General features: G+C 44.2%; 1 protein-coding gene across 8 annotated transcripts in view; it reads left to right on the top strand.

Annotated features, from left to right (window-relative positions):
- LOC112309556 (collagen alpha-4(VI) chain) overlaps positions 1-14,212 on the top strand; it is a 131,944-nt gene that overhangs the window by 107,423 nt on the left and 10,309 nt on the right. For 6 of the 8 annotated variants that reach the window (XM_053930296.1, XM_053930292.1, XM_053930294.1 and 3 more), the window contains 4 exons: positions 232-268; positions 2,359-2,370; positions 2,458-2,951; positions 13,127-13,217. In XM_053930296.1, coding sequence (XP_053786271.1) covers positions 232-268; positions 2,359-2,370; positions 2,458-2,951; positions 13,127-13,217 — 634 coding nt within the window. The remainder of the gene's footprint in view (positions 1-231; positions 269-2,358; positions 2,371-2,457; positions 2,952-13,126; positions 13,218-14,212) is intronic. The other 2 variants (XM_053930298.1, XM_053930297.2) reach the window with 1 other exon arrangement.

Here is a 14,212-nt window from a genome sequence, read left to right as displayed (position 1 = left end):
CACTATATGGTACGTAAAATACTTTAAATGTTTTAAAATATCCACTAGATCTAAAAATATAATTGCTGGGTAGTTTTATTTACTATAACAATTTTCAGGTTTTCTGCTATAGCTTCAAAAGTTTCAGATAACATCCATATGGCATTTCTAAGTCACTGGAGTGAGGAAGAATATACTGCAAATTAAATACTTTTCCTTTTTTTCCCCTCTCTTTCTCCATTTTCCTAACAGCCTTGTGAAATCATCGATTTCACACGAAAAAACTGCCGTAAGTTGATTGGAAGGGGGTCTGGAGGAGCCAGTGGTGTGAAATGGGGACGCATCATAGGTTGGGGACATAAGTCACCATGGATCTGACTGAGGTTTGGGAGGTGTCATTGTCCATCATGAAAGGATCCTGTAAATGAATGCATTTGGTTCCGTCCCCCCTTGGGTAAGTAACCTTCCTCAACGTGGTCTGAGAAATGAAGTGGTCTCCGCATCTCAGTGGTGCAGGAAAACTGCATGTGCTCTCTGGCTCCCCGTGAAGAGCGACGTAAGTGCACTCCCGCGTGTCCGCATCTTGTTCTTCCCACAAAATAGGCAACGAGAAGCTTTGTTCTTTTAATCTCATCCATTCAAACAGGAGGGATCAACAGTGAGCTTTCGATAAGAAACGTGTCCTATTTTATTTACATTTAGGTTTTAAAAATGGAACTACTGTCTTCAATGTGTTTTGGGATATTTGCATCCTATAGTAAACACATTTCTCCACTTACTGGCAACAGGGAGAGAACATTGACTTGGCCAATTGCTTCATTTGGGGTCATGGTTTTCTCCACAATCATCCTGCCCCTCTTACTCTAACTCTTCCATATTCTGTTCATTCCCATCTGGTTGCTGCTCAGGGAGCTTACGGAGTCCTTTTTCTTAGAAATCATAAAGAATAATGTCATCATCTTGACCACAAAAGAAAAGAGTGTCAGAGTTGGCCTTATAAAAAGTGAAAAACCCTTTACGTTAAAAAGCAAACAGAAAAATGAAAAAACATACATGCAATAAAAGCAATGGATCCAAGCAAAGGGTCAAACTTTCTTACTCTGTCATGTCAAAATATGTAAGTTGCTGCTACTCAATCATTTTCACCAAATGATTTATATAACTACAGATACTTTATATTTGCTAAACATAAATGTAAAAGTCTCTTCTAGACTGAAAATGGGTGAAAGACACAAATGGCAGATTCAGAGAAGAAAACCTGCAAATGAACAACGAGCCTGTGAAAAAGTCTGACTTCCCAAGAGGTCAAAGAATACAAATCCAAAAGAGAGAGTCTCTTTGTTTCTCAAATTGGAAATATTTTTTTTAAATGACCAAAAAATACCACACTCCACATTGGGGAAATGTGTAAAAATACTCGTTGCTGGGAGCATTGCTAATTGGTACAACCTTTCTGAAGTGCAGTTAGACAATGCGTATCGGAAGCCATGATGACAGAGGTTTATGCAGGGTTACAACTGGACAGAGACATGTACAAATGCGCTCATCACCATGGGATGCTGGGGGTGGAAATCATGCCGCAGAATGGATGATATTGCTCTAAAAAATAGATGTCCATTATGTACTAAGTGAAAAAAAGATTCAGAACAGAACATATCCTAATCTCCAAGTTGTGGAATTACGATGAATTAAGGGTAATTTAAATTTTTTGTTTTCTAATATTTTCCATAGAAATATAATACTTGCACCCACACGTACATGTAATACATCCATGGTTTATTGTGTGTATGGCTCCAGAATAGCTCAATGTTGATTTAAGTTCAGCACATGTGGCCTCAGTGTTCAGTAGCAGTGACGCAAATGTGTTTCTCCAGTCAAAGCCTGGATGGAGCCAGTCTAGGCTTGAAACGGAGCTCCAAGGGGGGCAGGGATGCTCTTTATATTTTATTGCTCTGCCATTGGAAAGAGGGTGCTCCGTTTCCCAAATTACTTCACAGTCTGAGATGTACATGATGCTTCAATTGGCAAGAAGAAGAAAGGAAAGGAAAAGTATATTTCTTTGAAGTTGTACCTGCTGTTTTTCTTATTCTGTTATCTAGAACTTACTAATGGGGCTACTCCACTGGGTAAGGCAGTCTGTTCCAGGCAGCCATGTGCTCAGCCAGAGGCTGGAGCTCCTTGCTGTAGAAAAAAGGGAGCATGAATAGAGGGGAGCAATCAGAGGTCTCTGCCGTGGGCAGGCAGGAGTTGGAGAAAGCCACCAATTGAATTTCCCAGACGAGATGGTTTTTCATCTTGAAGCACTCTCATGGAAAACACACCACTGCTTATATAAACTAACAATGTCTCCTTTTCTCTCCAAAATGATTTTCCTTCCAGCTTGTTCAACAGGTAAATAAGATTTCTTCTTATTCACTCAAATCTTCACTTGTTAGAGGCATTGCAGAAAACCTTACATCTGTGTATCCATGTTTCCAGGTGTTTCCAAATGCCCGGTGTTCCCCACCGAAGTGGTCTTTGCCTTGGACATGTCCAGTGACATCTCTGAGTTGGAGTTTGAGAGGATGAGAGACATTTTATTGTCTCTGTTGGTGAGGCTGGAAATAAGTGAGAGTAACTGCCCCAAGGGTGCCCGAGTGGCCGTCGTTGCATACAACAACAAAATAGACTACCTGATTCGCTTCTCGGACTACAGAAGGAAGCCCGCACTCCTTCAGGCAGTCCAGAAGATTCCCCTGAAGAGGTCATCTGGCAGCAGGAACCTTGGGGACGCCATGAGGTTTGTGGCCAGACACGTATTCAAACGTGTGCGCTCCGGCCTTCTCACGAGGAAAGTGGCTGTGTTCTTCCAGGCGGGCTGGGCCCATGGCGCCGATTCCATCAGCACTGCCACCCTGGAGCTCAGTGCGCTGGATGTCATCCCCGCAGTCATCAGCTTCACAGAGGAGCACAACCTGCCAGACGCCCTGGTGGTATGCGGGGGAGTTCCTGGGGGGCAGGGGAACTGGGCGGTTAGTGCGTGGTCCTTACCCCTCCATCAAGGACCACATGAGGTATGAGAGCTGTTCAGGGAAAGAATTTCCTAGGAATCGATGTGTATGCCCGAGAAGGGGGTGTCTCCTTGTGGACTCTACTACCAGTGCTGACTGGCCTTCTCGATCACTTATTCTGTGCTATGTGCCTCATCATCATTACCTTATTTACTTTTCCCCCAAACTCTGTAAGGTAGGTTTATTGTATATCTCCATTTCAGAAATAAGAAAACAGGCTTAGAGAGGTTAAGTCTATCATCGGAGTCAAGTGGCAGCCTGATATTATTTGCCTTCAGAGCCCATGCTTAATCACTATTCTAAACTGTATCATGGGGGTTAATAGAAGGTAATTTTCTTTTTTAACTTGGGGTGAAACTGTATATCCATAGAGGAAAGCAGGTGATGTGCCCCAGCTTTAAATGTAGAGCCGGCTGGGTTTTTAAATATGATTGAAACCCCAAAACATGTTTCAAGGCCCTGAACATTTTCAGCATCCTGTAGGTTTTTCTTGTGTCCCATCCATACCATACACTCCCAGAGCCACTGCCCTTCCGGCTTCTATCGCCGTCAACTAGTCTCACCCGCTCTGGACTTTCACAGAAATTGAATCCTGTAGCGTTACTCTTTTGTTACCGGCTTTTTTCACTCATCCATGTTGTGTTATATAGGTAACTCTTTTTTCCCAGTTATATATGAAAGAGTTATATAGGTAACTCTTTTCCCATTTTGAATAACTCAGAAATGGCAGTAAAAACTTGAGCGTCCTTGTAACCATTTTTCTGAACTTCATATTTTATAAGTCGCTTGCCTCCATTTTATTAGCTCCTTTCCTGGAGCTTTGTCCTGGTCTTTCATTTGAGGCATGTTTCCTTGCCTCTTTGTGTCTGTTTCTAGGTATTAGGTAGATCTGCCATGACTCCCAGTCTCGGTAGGATGGGCTTATGTAGTAGGTGTCCTGTGGGACCCAGTGGCACAGTCTCCTTGGTCACCTGAGCCTGCTGCTCCAGGAATTGTCCTTGTGTGAGTTATATGAACCCTCTTGTTATAATTGAGTCTTGATTGCTATTGGCCTGTTTGTGTGTGGGGTTGACTATCAGGCTGGCTGACTGTGAGGATCAGCCTGGACCACCAGCTTCTGGGCTGTGCTGGCTACATGAAGCAAGATTTGCCTCTGCAGGGTCTGGTGCCTGCCAAGATTTCCCTTTGGATTTGCTGCTCGTGAGGCAAATTGGATCCTGCTCTGATGTTGTCTGAAGTTGGCCACTGGGTGTGTTGGTTCTGGGGCCTTTTGGGAGGGACTCTGGTGCAGACCAATATTAGATGCTGCCTGTGACTGGCCCTTGGCAATTTGTTTGGAGCTATAAAGCTATCCACTGCCTCTGCTGGGATATGGCTGTGCATGGGAAGGACCGAGCTGTATACCAAGGCCAGCTTTTACCACTACTGGGCCTGGGGGCAGGTCAGAAAAAGTCCCAAGGCTTCCCAAAGTTCACTTCTACCTGCTTCTACTTGCTAAGCTCAGTCACTGAAAGAACCTCTGGCAGTATTCGAGTTGTATGAGGTAGTTTCTCAGTGAGACACCAGGTAAGGGTGAGTGCTGTTCACCAGATTGATAGAGGTTCAAACTTGGTGCCAGTGCTGGGTCTGAGGCTACTCAGCAAATGTCCCATGGTATACTAAGTCTAGCTGCCACCTGCTGGGTGCTCACACACCTTTGTGGTGGGGCGAGGTCTCAGGGAGTCATCCGGGTAAGGCCAGCAGAGTTTATCAGGCCCAAACAGACCAGGATCTAGACCTGTGAAGGGAGAGCTCTGCACAGGTTGGGCATGCAAGGGAAAAATGGCCCTGTCCTACAGCCACAAAACTCAGTCTGTCCCAGATTCAGACGGGAGCCTGATCTCAGCGAGGTGGAGCCACAGAGAGTCAGGAAGATGGGGTTAGGGGATCTCCTGTGATGAGGAGGTGCTGGTCAGGCTTAGGGGGTGGTAGGGGAAGTGGCTCCTTCTCCAGTGCCACAGAACTAAGTCTGTCCAGGATTCTTCCCAGACCACAGCAGGGCGGAGCCACCAGGAATTGGGAGGGCAGGGCTAGCTGATTTCCCCTGAGGGAGAGGGCACCATCCAGGTTTGTAGGAAGGTGGGGGAAATCATACCCACCTCAAAGCTACACAACTCAGTCACTGACGCCCCCAGGGTTTGCCCAGACCTCTTACACCCTGGCCCAGGAATATGAGTCCTCAGCAGGGTGCAAGCTCCACAGGGTGGAGCTATTGCATTCCCCCAGGCAGATGCCATATGGAGGGAAGTGCTCCACCCAATAAAGATGGTGCTTATGGTGTGAGAGAGTGACTCAACACAGGGATATTGGCCACTGTCAGGTCAGTTCTCTCTCCAGAACCACAAACCCTAGTCTCTCCTCACATGACTCTAGTCCGCCCTGCCCTCCCTCCTCCAGAGCCCAGGGTGAGTGGCTGTAAACAAGATTTTGTGTGTTGACTTTAACAGGGTGCCTATGTCTCTAGCCAACTCCTGTATCTCCCTGGCAGGCAGAGTCCCTGCTGATTTTCATAGCCAGATGTTAGTGTGGGCACCTCTGGTGCTCTGGGGTGGGTAGCCTTGCTTGGGGTTAAGATCCCACACTTCTCAGAGGGAACTTTGCAGCTCATATATCCCTCTGGAATCAGCCATAGCCCATGGGATTGTGGCCAGCCCTTTTTGCCTCTCTGCCCTTCCTATCAGTCTCAATGTGGCTTCTTCTACAAATTCTTGGTTATAAGACTTCTCTTCAGCTAATCTTCAGCTGGTTATTCAGGTTGATTGCTCTATATCTGAGATGTAATTCCAATTTGGTTGTGGGAGGACAGGAGAGTATCATCTACCTACTCATCGCCCCCCTCCCCCCCCCCCCCCCCCCGCCCACCATCTTGGATCTAGATTACTGTTCTCTGTGTAAAAGATTCCGGGATGCTTATGAGTGTCAGATCGAACCATGTGACATTGCCAATATTCAACTCCTTCTTGACCAGCAAAAGTGGAATTGTCACATTGTTCACCCTAATAGCTTATAATTTCAGCTGGGCTAGGCCACTTAATTTTCTTTGAATGTTGAGGGTGCAACAGAAGTGGTAGGTGAGAGATTTTGTTGACGCAGCTGTGAATATGCTTCTAAGAATCAATAGATAGAATTGTGAGAGCTTACAAACTATTGGGAAGGAGGGACAAAATATTTTGGGCTTTGAGAAACAAGATTAACATGTAGAGGGTGAATTCCTTGTTCAGGCTACATCCCTCTTGGTTAGCAGGATGTCTGGATAAGGATGGGTTAGTGGGTGTGGGGCAGCTCTCAGTAACCTCTTGAATGGATTAATAAAGGCAGAATATAAAAAAAAATAATGGTTTAAGTTAGAGATGTAGCTTTTGTCTTCGGCTCTTCCATCAATAATGAGTTGCCTTTTGAAAAGTCTCTTCATCTTCCTGAGTCCTGAGCTCTAAAATGGAGAGGGTCACAACTAGACATCATCTAGGCTTCTTGCCAGATGTAATTATCTAACAATTGGAGAGGGATACCCAGGGTAAAGTTCCATCCCCCCAGTGCCCATCAGTGCCACTATCTGAGAGGGCATCCTGGGCGGACAGGTTTGGATCTGATGTGGAGGTGACCCTTTGCCAAGATGTTCTTGCCCTCTTTGTTGCTTTAGGTTCCGATGTAATAGTATGTGAAAACAACAAAAAACCAAAAAAACTTGCTAGCTTATCTCTACCTAAACCTCAGTTCTGTCATTTCTATCTGCTTTCCTCTCCATTTTTTCAGATATATTCTTGCCCCAGGACGCTGGGAGATGACACTGTTTCTTAAATTTAACAATTTAGAAAGGATGTTAAATAGTGCTTGCCAGCTCAAATGTAATAAATGACCTAATTTCTGGTAACATTAGTGAGGAGAGAAACTGTAAAAATGACAACCCCATTCAGAGCCTTTCAGAAAAATCTTCTTTTCTTCACAATTGGGCATATTGCAGCCTTTAACCTCCCCTACTCTGCGCTCTATTTTTAGGGGAATCCAGTTAGGACAGTGTGAATATCCTGTGATTTTTCTTCTGAATTATCTCCTTGAGGGCTTTCTTCAACTATCTGTGGAGATTTTTGTCTTCTGCTTCTATGTTATTTTATTTTTCAGAACAACATCCAGATGCTTCTGGCAAAATGATGGTTATTCAATTTGAAACAATTCTATAAACAGATACCCTGACTTCTCTGTCCATTTAAATGTGTTTGGAAGCTGTGGGCATATTGAAAAGATTTTTAAAGCCATCCTTGAGTCCTCTCAGCCCTAAATATAATAGTATTATAGCATTTGGACTACTTGTGCCGAATCCCATTGTCAAGAACTGTCCAATTGCCTTGTCTCTTAAAACATGACTTCATCCACCCAATAATTTAAAAGTTAATAACCATGGGATTACAGGAAAAATGCAATTTGTGTGCCAGATTTCAAATTTAATTTTTCTTTATAAAAAGTCTAGTATGTGTTCCCTTGAAACAATACCTAAGAAAATAGCTCCTGTTTATTGAGCCAGGCTCTGTTCTAAGATCTTCCCATTTATTGATTCACTTAATCTTCACCACAACCCAGTGAGAAAACTCTTAATATACATTCATTTTTCAGGTGGTGAAACTGAGACAGAGAAGTTGAGTAACTTGCTTGGGGTTTGGAATTCCCATTAGCAGTGGGAATTTAATTCAGAAGTCAAAAACAGTAAGAGAGTTTAGAAGTTCAAGATTCCTTCCATGAATTAATTTGCATTATCTTTACAGTAATGCTCTGAGATAGATCTATGAACTGGCCCTATTTTTATTTCTGTGTGTTGCTCTTTAAAAAGAAATCCAAAGAATGGATTTGGATTTCTGACTATCATGAAGACAAAAAGTAAAATCAGCTTTAGAAGATGAAAATACAGGGGTGGGCAAAAGTAAGTTTACAGTTGCTAGAACATGAAACATTTATTCTCGTATTACTATGCATTCATTATTATATTGTTTATTTGTATCACAACTATAAACCTGCTTTTGCTCACTCATTATGAATTGAGAGGAAGGTCAAAGAGATTTTTAAAAAAGTTTTGATATAATTTTGGAATTCAGGAAAGTTGCGGGAGGACATTGTTGTTGTTTGTTTGTTTTGTCTTTTTAAGGAAAATATCAGGTTGCCCAAATAGGCCCCTTCAGAGGCCATGGATACCACTGGGCTGAGGCCTTGGGGGCCACTGTTTTCTGTTAGACTGTTACTCCCCTAAAGCCAGGATCAGCAACTGAAGATGGAATTAGGCAAGGAGGCTTCAAACTCTGGCTTTATCCCTTATGTTATCTGTATATGTTACTGGGCACCGGAATCTCAACTCATTCACCGAATTCATAAAACAATTTCACTTGATTTGTAAACCAGGGCTACACTGCCAGGTTTGTTGTGGGAGTTGTGAGAGAGAGTGCCTGCAGGGACATCCGACTCTTTGTATGTGCATGTTCATCGTCTGAGATTGCACTTTGGCCCAGTAACTGTATTAGAATGGATAGTTTCCATATGGTGCACATCTATGAAGTTCTAATCACCATGCTACATGCTTGTCATGCCTTGTCACCCTAACTCCTCACCACTCAAAATGTGGTCCTGGGACCAGCCGCATCACCAGCACCCAGGTTTGTCAGAAATGCCACATCTCAGACTGGCTGGTGTAGCTCAGTGGATTGAGCATGAGCTGCAAACCAAAGGGTCATCGGTTTGATTCCCAGTCAGGGCACATGCCTGGGTTGTGGGCCAGATCCCCAGTAGCGGGTGTGTGAGAGGCAACCACACATTGATGTTTCTCTCCTTCTCTTTCTCCTTCCCTTCCCCTCCCCCTAAAAATAAATAAATAAAATCTTTTTTTAAAAAAAGCAATGCCACATGTCAAGCTCCACCCCCAATCTCATTGGTCGGGTTCTGCATTTTTAGCAAGATCCCTGATGGTTTTCATGAATGTTAAAGTTTGAGGAGTGTTGGTATGATCTTAACTATCCTACAAGTTAGTAACAATAATTTGCATTTCCAAAGGAGGTAAGGAAAGGTCAGAGGTGAAATGACTTGTTCTAAACCACATAGTCCTAGCATTGGCTTTCTCATATGTCTGGTTCCCTAGTCCCACTCTGCCATCCAACACCCTCAATCCAATGTCAGCTCCTAATATTTGCAGGAGAGTCCAGGAAGAGTCCACCGCTTCACAGCAACCTTGGTGGCACCGTGCCAAATGGTAGGAACCAAAACTGGGCTCAAGCTCCTGGGGTCAGTCATAGGTTATGTCTTCCCTATTTTCTCTTCCCTATTTTCCCTCCTTGTCCCCTGAGCCCTTACATCAACTGGATACCAGATTGTTTATAACTCTCCCTCTTTAGGGTCCAGTTAGCTTTTCCTCTGTCCAAGGCAAATCCTCCTCCACAGCACTTGCTTCCTTTCCCACTCCTCCCATCTGTCTAAGCCAAGAGCCTCCTCCAGCTCAGTTCCAGGAATGAACATTGTCCTGTGGCCCCTGGCAGCTTAACGCAGCAACCGAGACCCTGTGGGTCTCTCTAGCTCAGGGCCCATGAGGAGTTTTCTAATAGTGAAGGCTGAGGTGTGAGGATTGTCTATACCCTTTCAGGAAATGTCTTTCTGTCTATTAATGTAGATCCATGTGCTGTAGCCCTCCACCCCTGTATACTCCTGTCTTTAGTATATAACTTGTCCCTAAGACCACAGTTGGACATTTAGGAATGAAACTGGTTGAGAGAATGACCATAGACGCTGATTCAAAGTGTAGTAAAGCTTTAAACCCCAAGTAGGTCACTTGGTTTGTGTCTAAGGTACTCTGTGTTTGAGGTTTCCTTCTCTGGGGCTGATGGGAGTTTGCAGAAGGAGTTGCGGAGCCCTTTTACTCTTCTCACCCTGGGATCCCTCCCAACACTGTATCTCTGCTTGGGGTTTCTCAGGAATTATCTTGTCTACTTTATCAGTGGCAAGGATCATGCTGGCAACTCCAAAGCCCAAGTAATTAAATGTTAATTAATCACAGCCACGTACAGACACATCTATATTGAATCATAGTTCCCTGTGGACTTCCACTGTGGTTTTTGTGTACTTGTTCCCACAACTTTATTTTTGCAGGAGCAGGAAAAATGTCAAGCATGATCACAAAATTACTCTTCCTAAGAAAAGTTTTTTTAAAAAAGATGCCTGTTTTTTTTTAAAATTTTTATTTTAGCCATTCCAATTTGGTTGGTTGGTCATTTTCCAACCAACAGCCAAAACAGATGGACAAGCGTATCCTCTCAGCTGCTCAGAGGTGAAAAAGTAACAGTGTGTCTTGAACATGAGGCCAATGCAGAAAACAGGGAGAACCAGGCTGTGCTGAAACAGGAAGAAAACTGAGCGGTACCGATTCCTACCTAAAACTCTGTCGCTGGAGAAACTGAGGCCGGAGGCTTGTCCCAGGTCACATCGCCATTCATGGCAGATCATGGGCTAGCACCTGAGTTCGTGACACCTAATCCAGTTGTGCTGCATACACTTTTCCCACGAGCCAGTCCTTTGGACAAACTTGGGGAAATATTTGGATTTGTTTGGTCTTTCATACAACCTTAAAAATTCACACAGATTATACATTTTATAACATCCTTCACCTCATTTCCTGTCATTTGAAAGTAATGTATCCTAGCATTTTCTCATGACTCTTGGGGTAAAAACTGGTGCTCCTCGGGCTAGCCCAGCCTCCTCATATCTCCTGAAACCCCACCAGGGATCCGGATTTCAGAAGCCTTCCAACTTGCCTCCTGTGGTTTCTAGTAAAGCTTTTAATGTGTCACTTGCGTGGCTATGCTGTTTTCTGTAATCTTTGATGGTTAATTAGGTCCATTTGGTTCAGTCAGGACACAGAACTGATAATCATGTGGAATAGATCTGAGTGAATGTTGAAAGTCGGCAACTCTGCACTCATATTTCATGTCAGCCTCCTCCGTCTGGCAAGGAGTTTCAGGCTTTCAGATGTGCTGTGTAGCCACACATTGGAGGTGGGTGTTGTTTAATCTCTGGGGAGCGGGAGCATTGAGAAGAAGTCTAAAGATAACCGGCCTACCTCTGGGCCTTTGTACATGCTGTGCCTCCACACTGTAATGCTTTTCCCTGCTTCTTTGCAAGGCAAATGTCCTACTCATTCTTTCAAAAGTACCAGATGCTATTATCTTCATCAGATTCTCTCTATCCCTTCCCTTTAAATTTGTATCCCCTTTCTGTGTTCCTAAAATATAGTTAGATCACTCTCTTGAAAATAGTCTGTCTTTCCACTTAAACTCTTTGAAGGTGTGACTATGACATTCTTGTATCTCCACATGGCTTGTTAACACTTTTATGTTGTAGCTGCTTAATCAGTCTTGATTGATTTGAATTTCTAAGTCAGGAAAAAGCATAATTTAGGCTGCTTTTGCCATATGAAGAGCACGAGAGGAGGCATTTCACCTTTCTTCTCAGGAGACTTAGGGAAGTCCTAATGTCTGGGTCTTCTTTTTTCGGTGTCACATCAGCATAAACAAAAGTCTAACTTTATATTTCTTGCCCAGCAAGGGTTTTTCCTTTAAGTAAGCTCACTCCGGGAGAGTGTGTGGGATATGCTACAGTCCTAAACAGAAAAAGTCAAGCGCTCTTTTTGGAGTATATGTGACAGAAAGTTCTTTTTCAAAGTACCCCTGCCTGTGTATGACTCTGGGGGCTAGCATGACATCTTCATATGCCTGGGACCTTGCTGCCAGAGGGGGGTCCAGAGCTTGCTTGGTCCAGGCCTCAGGTTGAAGGAGGAGGAAGTGACCTTCAGTGGAGCCCCGTCCTATGTGATTTGACAGAGACTGGACGAAAAGATTGGACATGACTAGGCTTAGATATTCTCCTCTTTGCCAACCACACCTCAATTCCTGAGAGACATAGTCGGAAAGCAATTGTAATTCCATCATGAGGTGCAAATAGTCTGTATTAGTCAGGGCAGGTTAACCGTGAAATCATTCATGCCCAAGTCTCAGTGGCTTAATACAATCAAGTATTATTTCTGCCACCTATCACAAATGCATGTGGGACCGTGGGTGTGTGTGTGGAGGGGAGGAGCGGGTTTACTGCGTGTAGGCATTTCAGGACCTGGGTCCCTTCTATTAGTGGCCCTCATCATACCCTTCGACCTCAAAGCCTTTTTCTGGATCCTCTACATCTGGCTGGCAGATGAGGGCCAAGGAAGCAATGGAGTGTACCGCGTGCACTAGAAATGGCATACATCACTAATTGGTGAGACCCCAAACATACGGTCCAATTAACTGCGGAGGAGGGTGGGAAATGCAGTGTCGTTGTGGCCTAGGAAGAAGAGGGAATGGGTTTGTTGATTATCCAGCCACTTGGCACATGGACCTTGTTGGATTTATTATTGTTTTTATTAATATTTTGTTTTTCAACCTTGATGTTGGCTATTAAATAATCCTAATTGGAAAGGTTAAGTGAAGAAGATGAACAGATTTATCATCCCTACAGAGCCTTCCCTGATTTCTCCTCACTTCTGCCTTCTGGTTTTGATATGTTTCAACTCTGAATACCAGGAATACTCTGGAAAGGCCTCCCTTAGGTCTCTGCCTCTTTCCAATCTAATGGTGTGTGACTCATATGACCACCTCCCTAAAGGGAGGCACCGTTCATGTTTATAACTCCCACCACACTGCGCCCTGCAAACTGTGGGCCATCACTAAAAATTTATGGAATTTACAAATGACCGAGCCCTGAACTCCCTTACCCTCATTCCAGCGCAACATGGCACTGGCTGAGTTTTACACACACTGGGAGTCTGAGGACCCACGGCTCATGTACCCACACCAATGACAGTCCAACCTCCAGGTTAGAACCAGAGAACTTAATGAATATAAATGGCTGTAATGGGTAATGCGAAATTACATATACACAGAAGTTCATATAATTATATATTCTTTTTAAAAAATATCATATTAATGTTTTGCTCATCTGAATTGGAAAAAATCATGGCCTGCAATTTAATTAAGTAAGTGGCAAATTTGTGTTTGGATTAGATGGATGAAACCAACAGATTTCACCTGTTCACCTGGGCGACTAAGAGCCAGCAGGATGTGGAGCGCGTGGCCCGCTGTGTTCTCTGCTACGGTGAGTCTGGACAGCGTTTCCGATCAGACCAATGTTTTCAGAATAGATGAATTATTTGGTGGCCACAGGCCAGATCTGTTCTGCAGATGTGTATTTTCTTGGTATGTGTAGAGTTTTAGAATCTGGGAATTTCCTACTAATTCTGGATGACCAATTTTTCCAAGGAAGTCAGACTAGTCTAGTCTGGAGAATCTCAGGTGCTGGGTTCCCATGTGGCCACAGTCAGCCAGAGCTGAGTTGTGCCTACCAGCCTTTTGGGGGGCACATGTCTGCTAGTGACCCACATTTCCTTCCCCTCCCTATTGCCTTACCTCTGGCCTGCTCTGCTTACTTACCTGTCCTGCCCGGTTCCTGTAGATGGCAGGGCTCATGTTCCATCCTTAGTGGCACCTTAGTGTGAAGGGCAGACCACTGAACCAAGAATGAAGAGTCCTGGTTTAGGCCTGGACTTGCCATTGACCACCAGCGGGATATTGGAAAGTCATTCAGTGTCTCTGTGCCTTCAGTCTTGACCGCTCTATCCCACACCTCATACTAGCCTGTGCCGGAGAAAGCCTAGTGCTGAAACCCATGCCTGCCCACTTGTGGAGGGCTCTCACCCAACCCCACATCACCCAGGGCTACAGTGAGTCCTATTGGTGAAGTCACAAGGGGATTTAATTGTTCCCTCTTCTTGATCCCACAAAGACCTAACACTGCCCTGAGAGGTTTGGTCCTGAGAACTCGGTCAAGTCACATGCAGTAATTGCCATTTGCAGAGTATATTATAATTGATGAACTGCTTTCACATCCATCATTTCATTTGACACATCGTCTCTCTGGGCCTCAGTTCCCTCTCCTGTAGAAGCGCAGACCTAGCTGGTATTTGCTGAGCTTGAGCTTTTGCTGAACCGGGCATTGTTCTGAGCAGTTACACATATTAATTCATTTTTTAAAGTTAAACCTCACAAGGGAGGTACTGTTATTATCGTCATTGTGTCTGTCTGACAGATGAC

The sequence above is a fragment of the Desmodus rotundus genome, chromosome 8 (genome assembly GCF_022682495.2).
Source record: "Desmodus rotundus isolate HL8 chromosome 8, HLdesRot8A.1, whole genome shotgun sequence".
NCBI lineage: Eukaryota > Metazoa > Chordata > Mammalia > Chiroptera > Phyllostomidae > Desmodus > Desmodus rotundus.
This window is presented reverse-complemented; position numbering and strand designations above follow the sequence as displayed.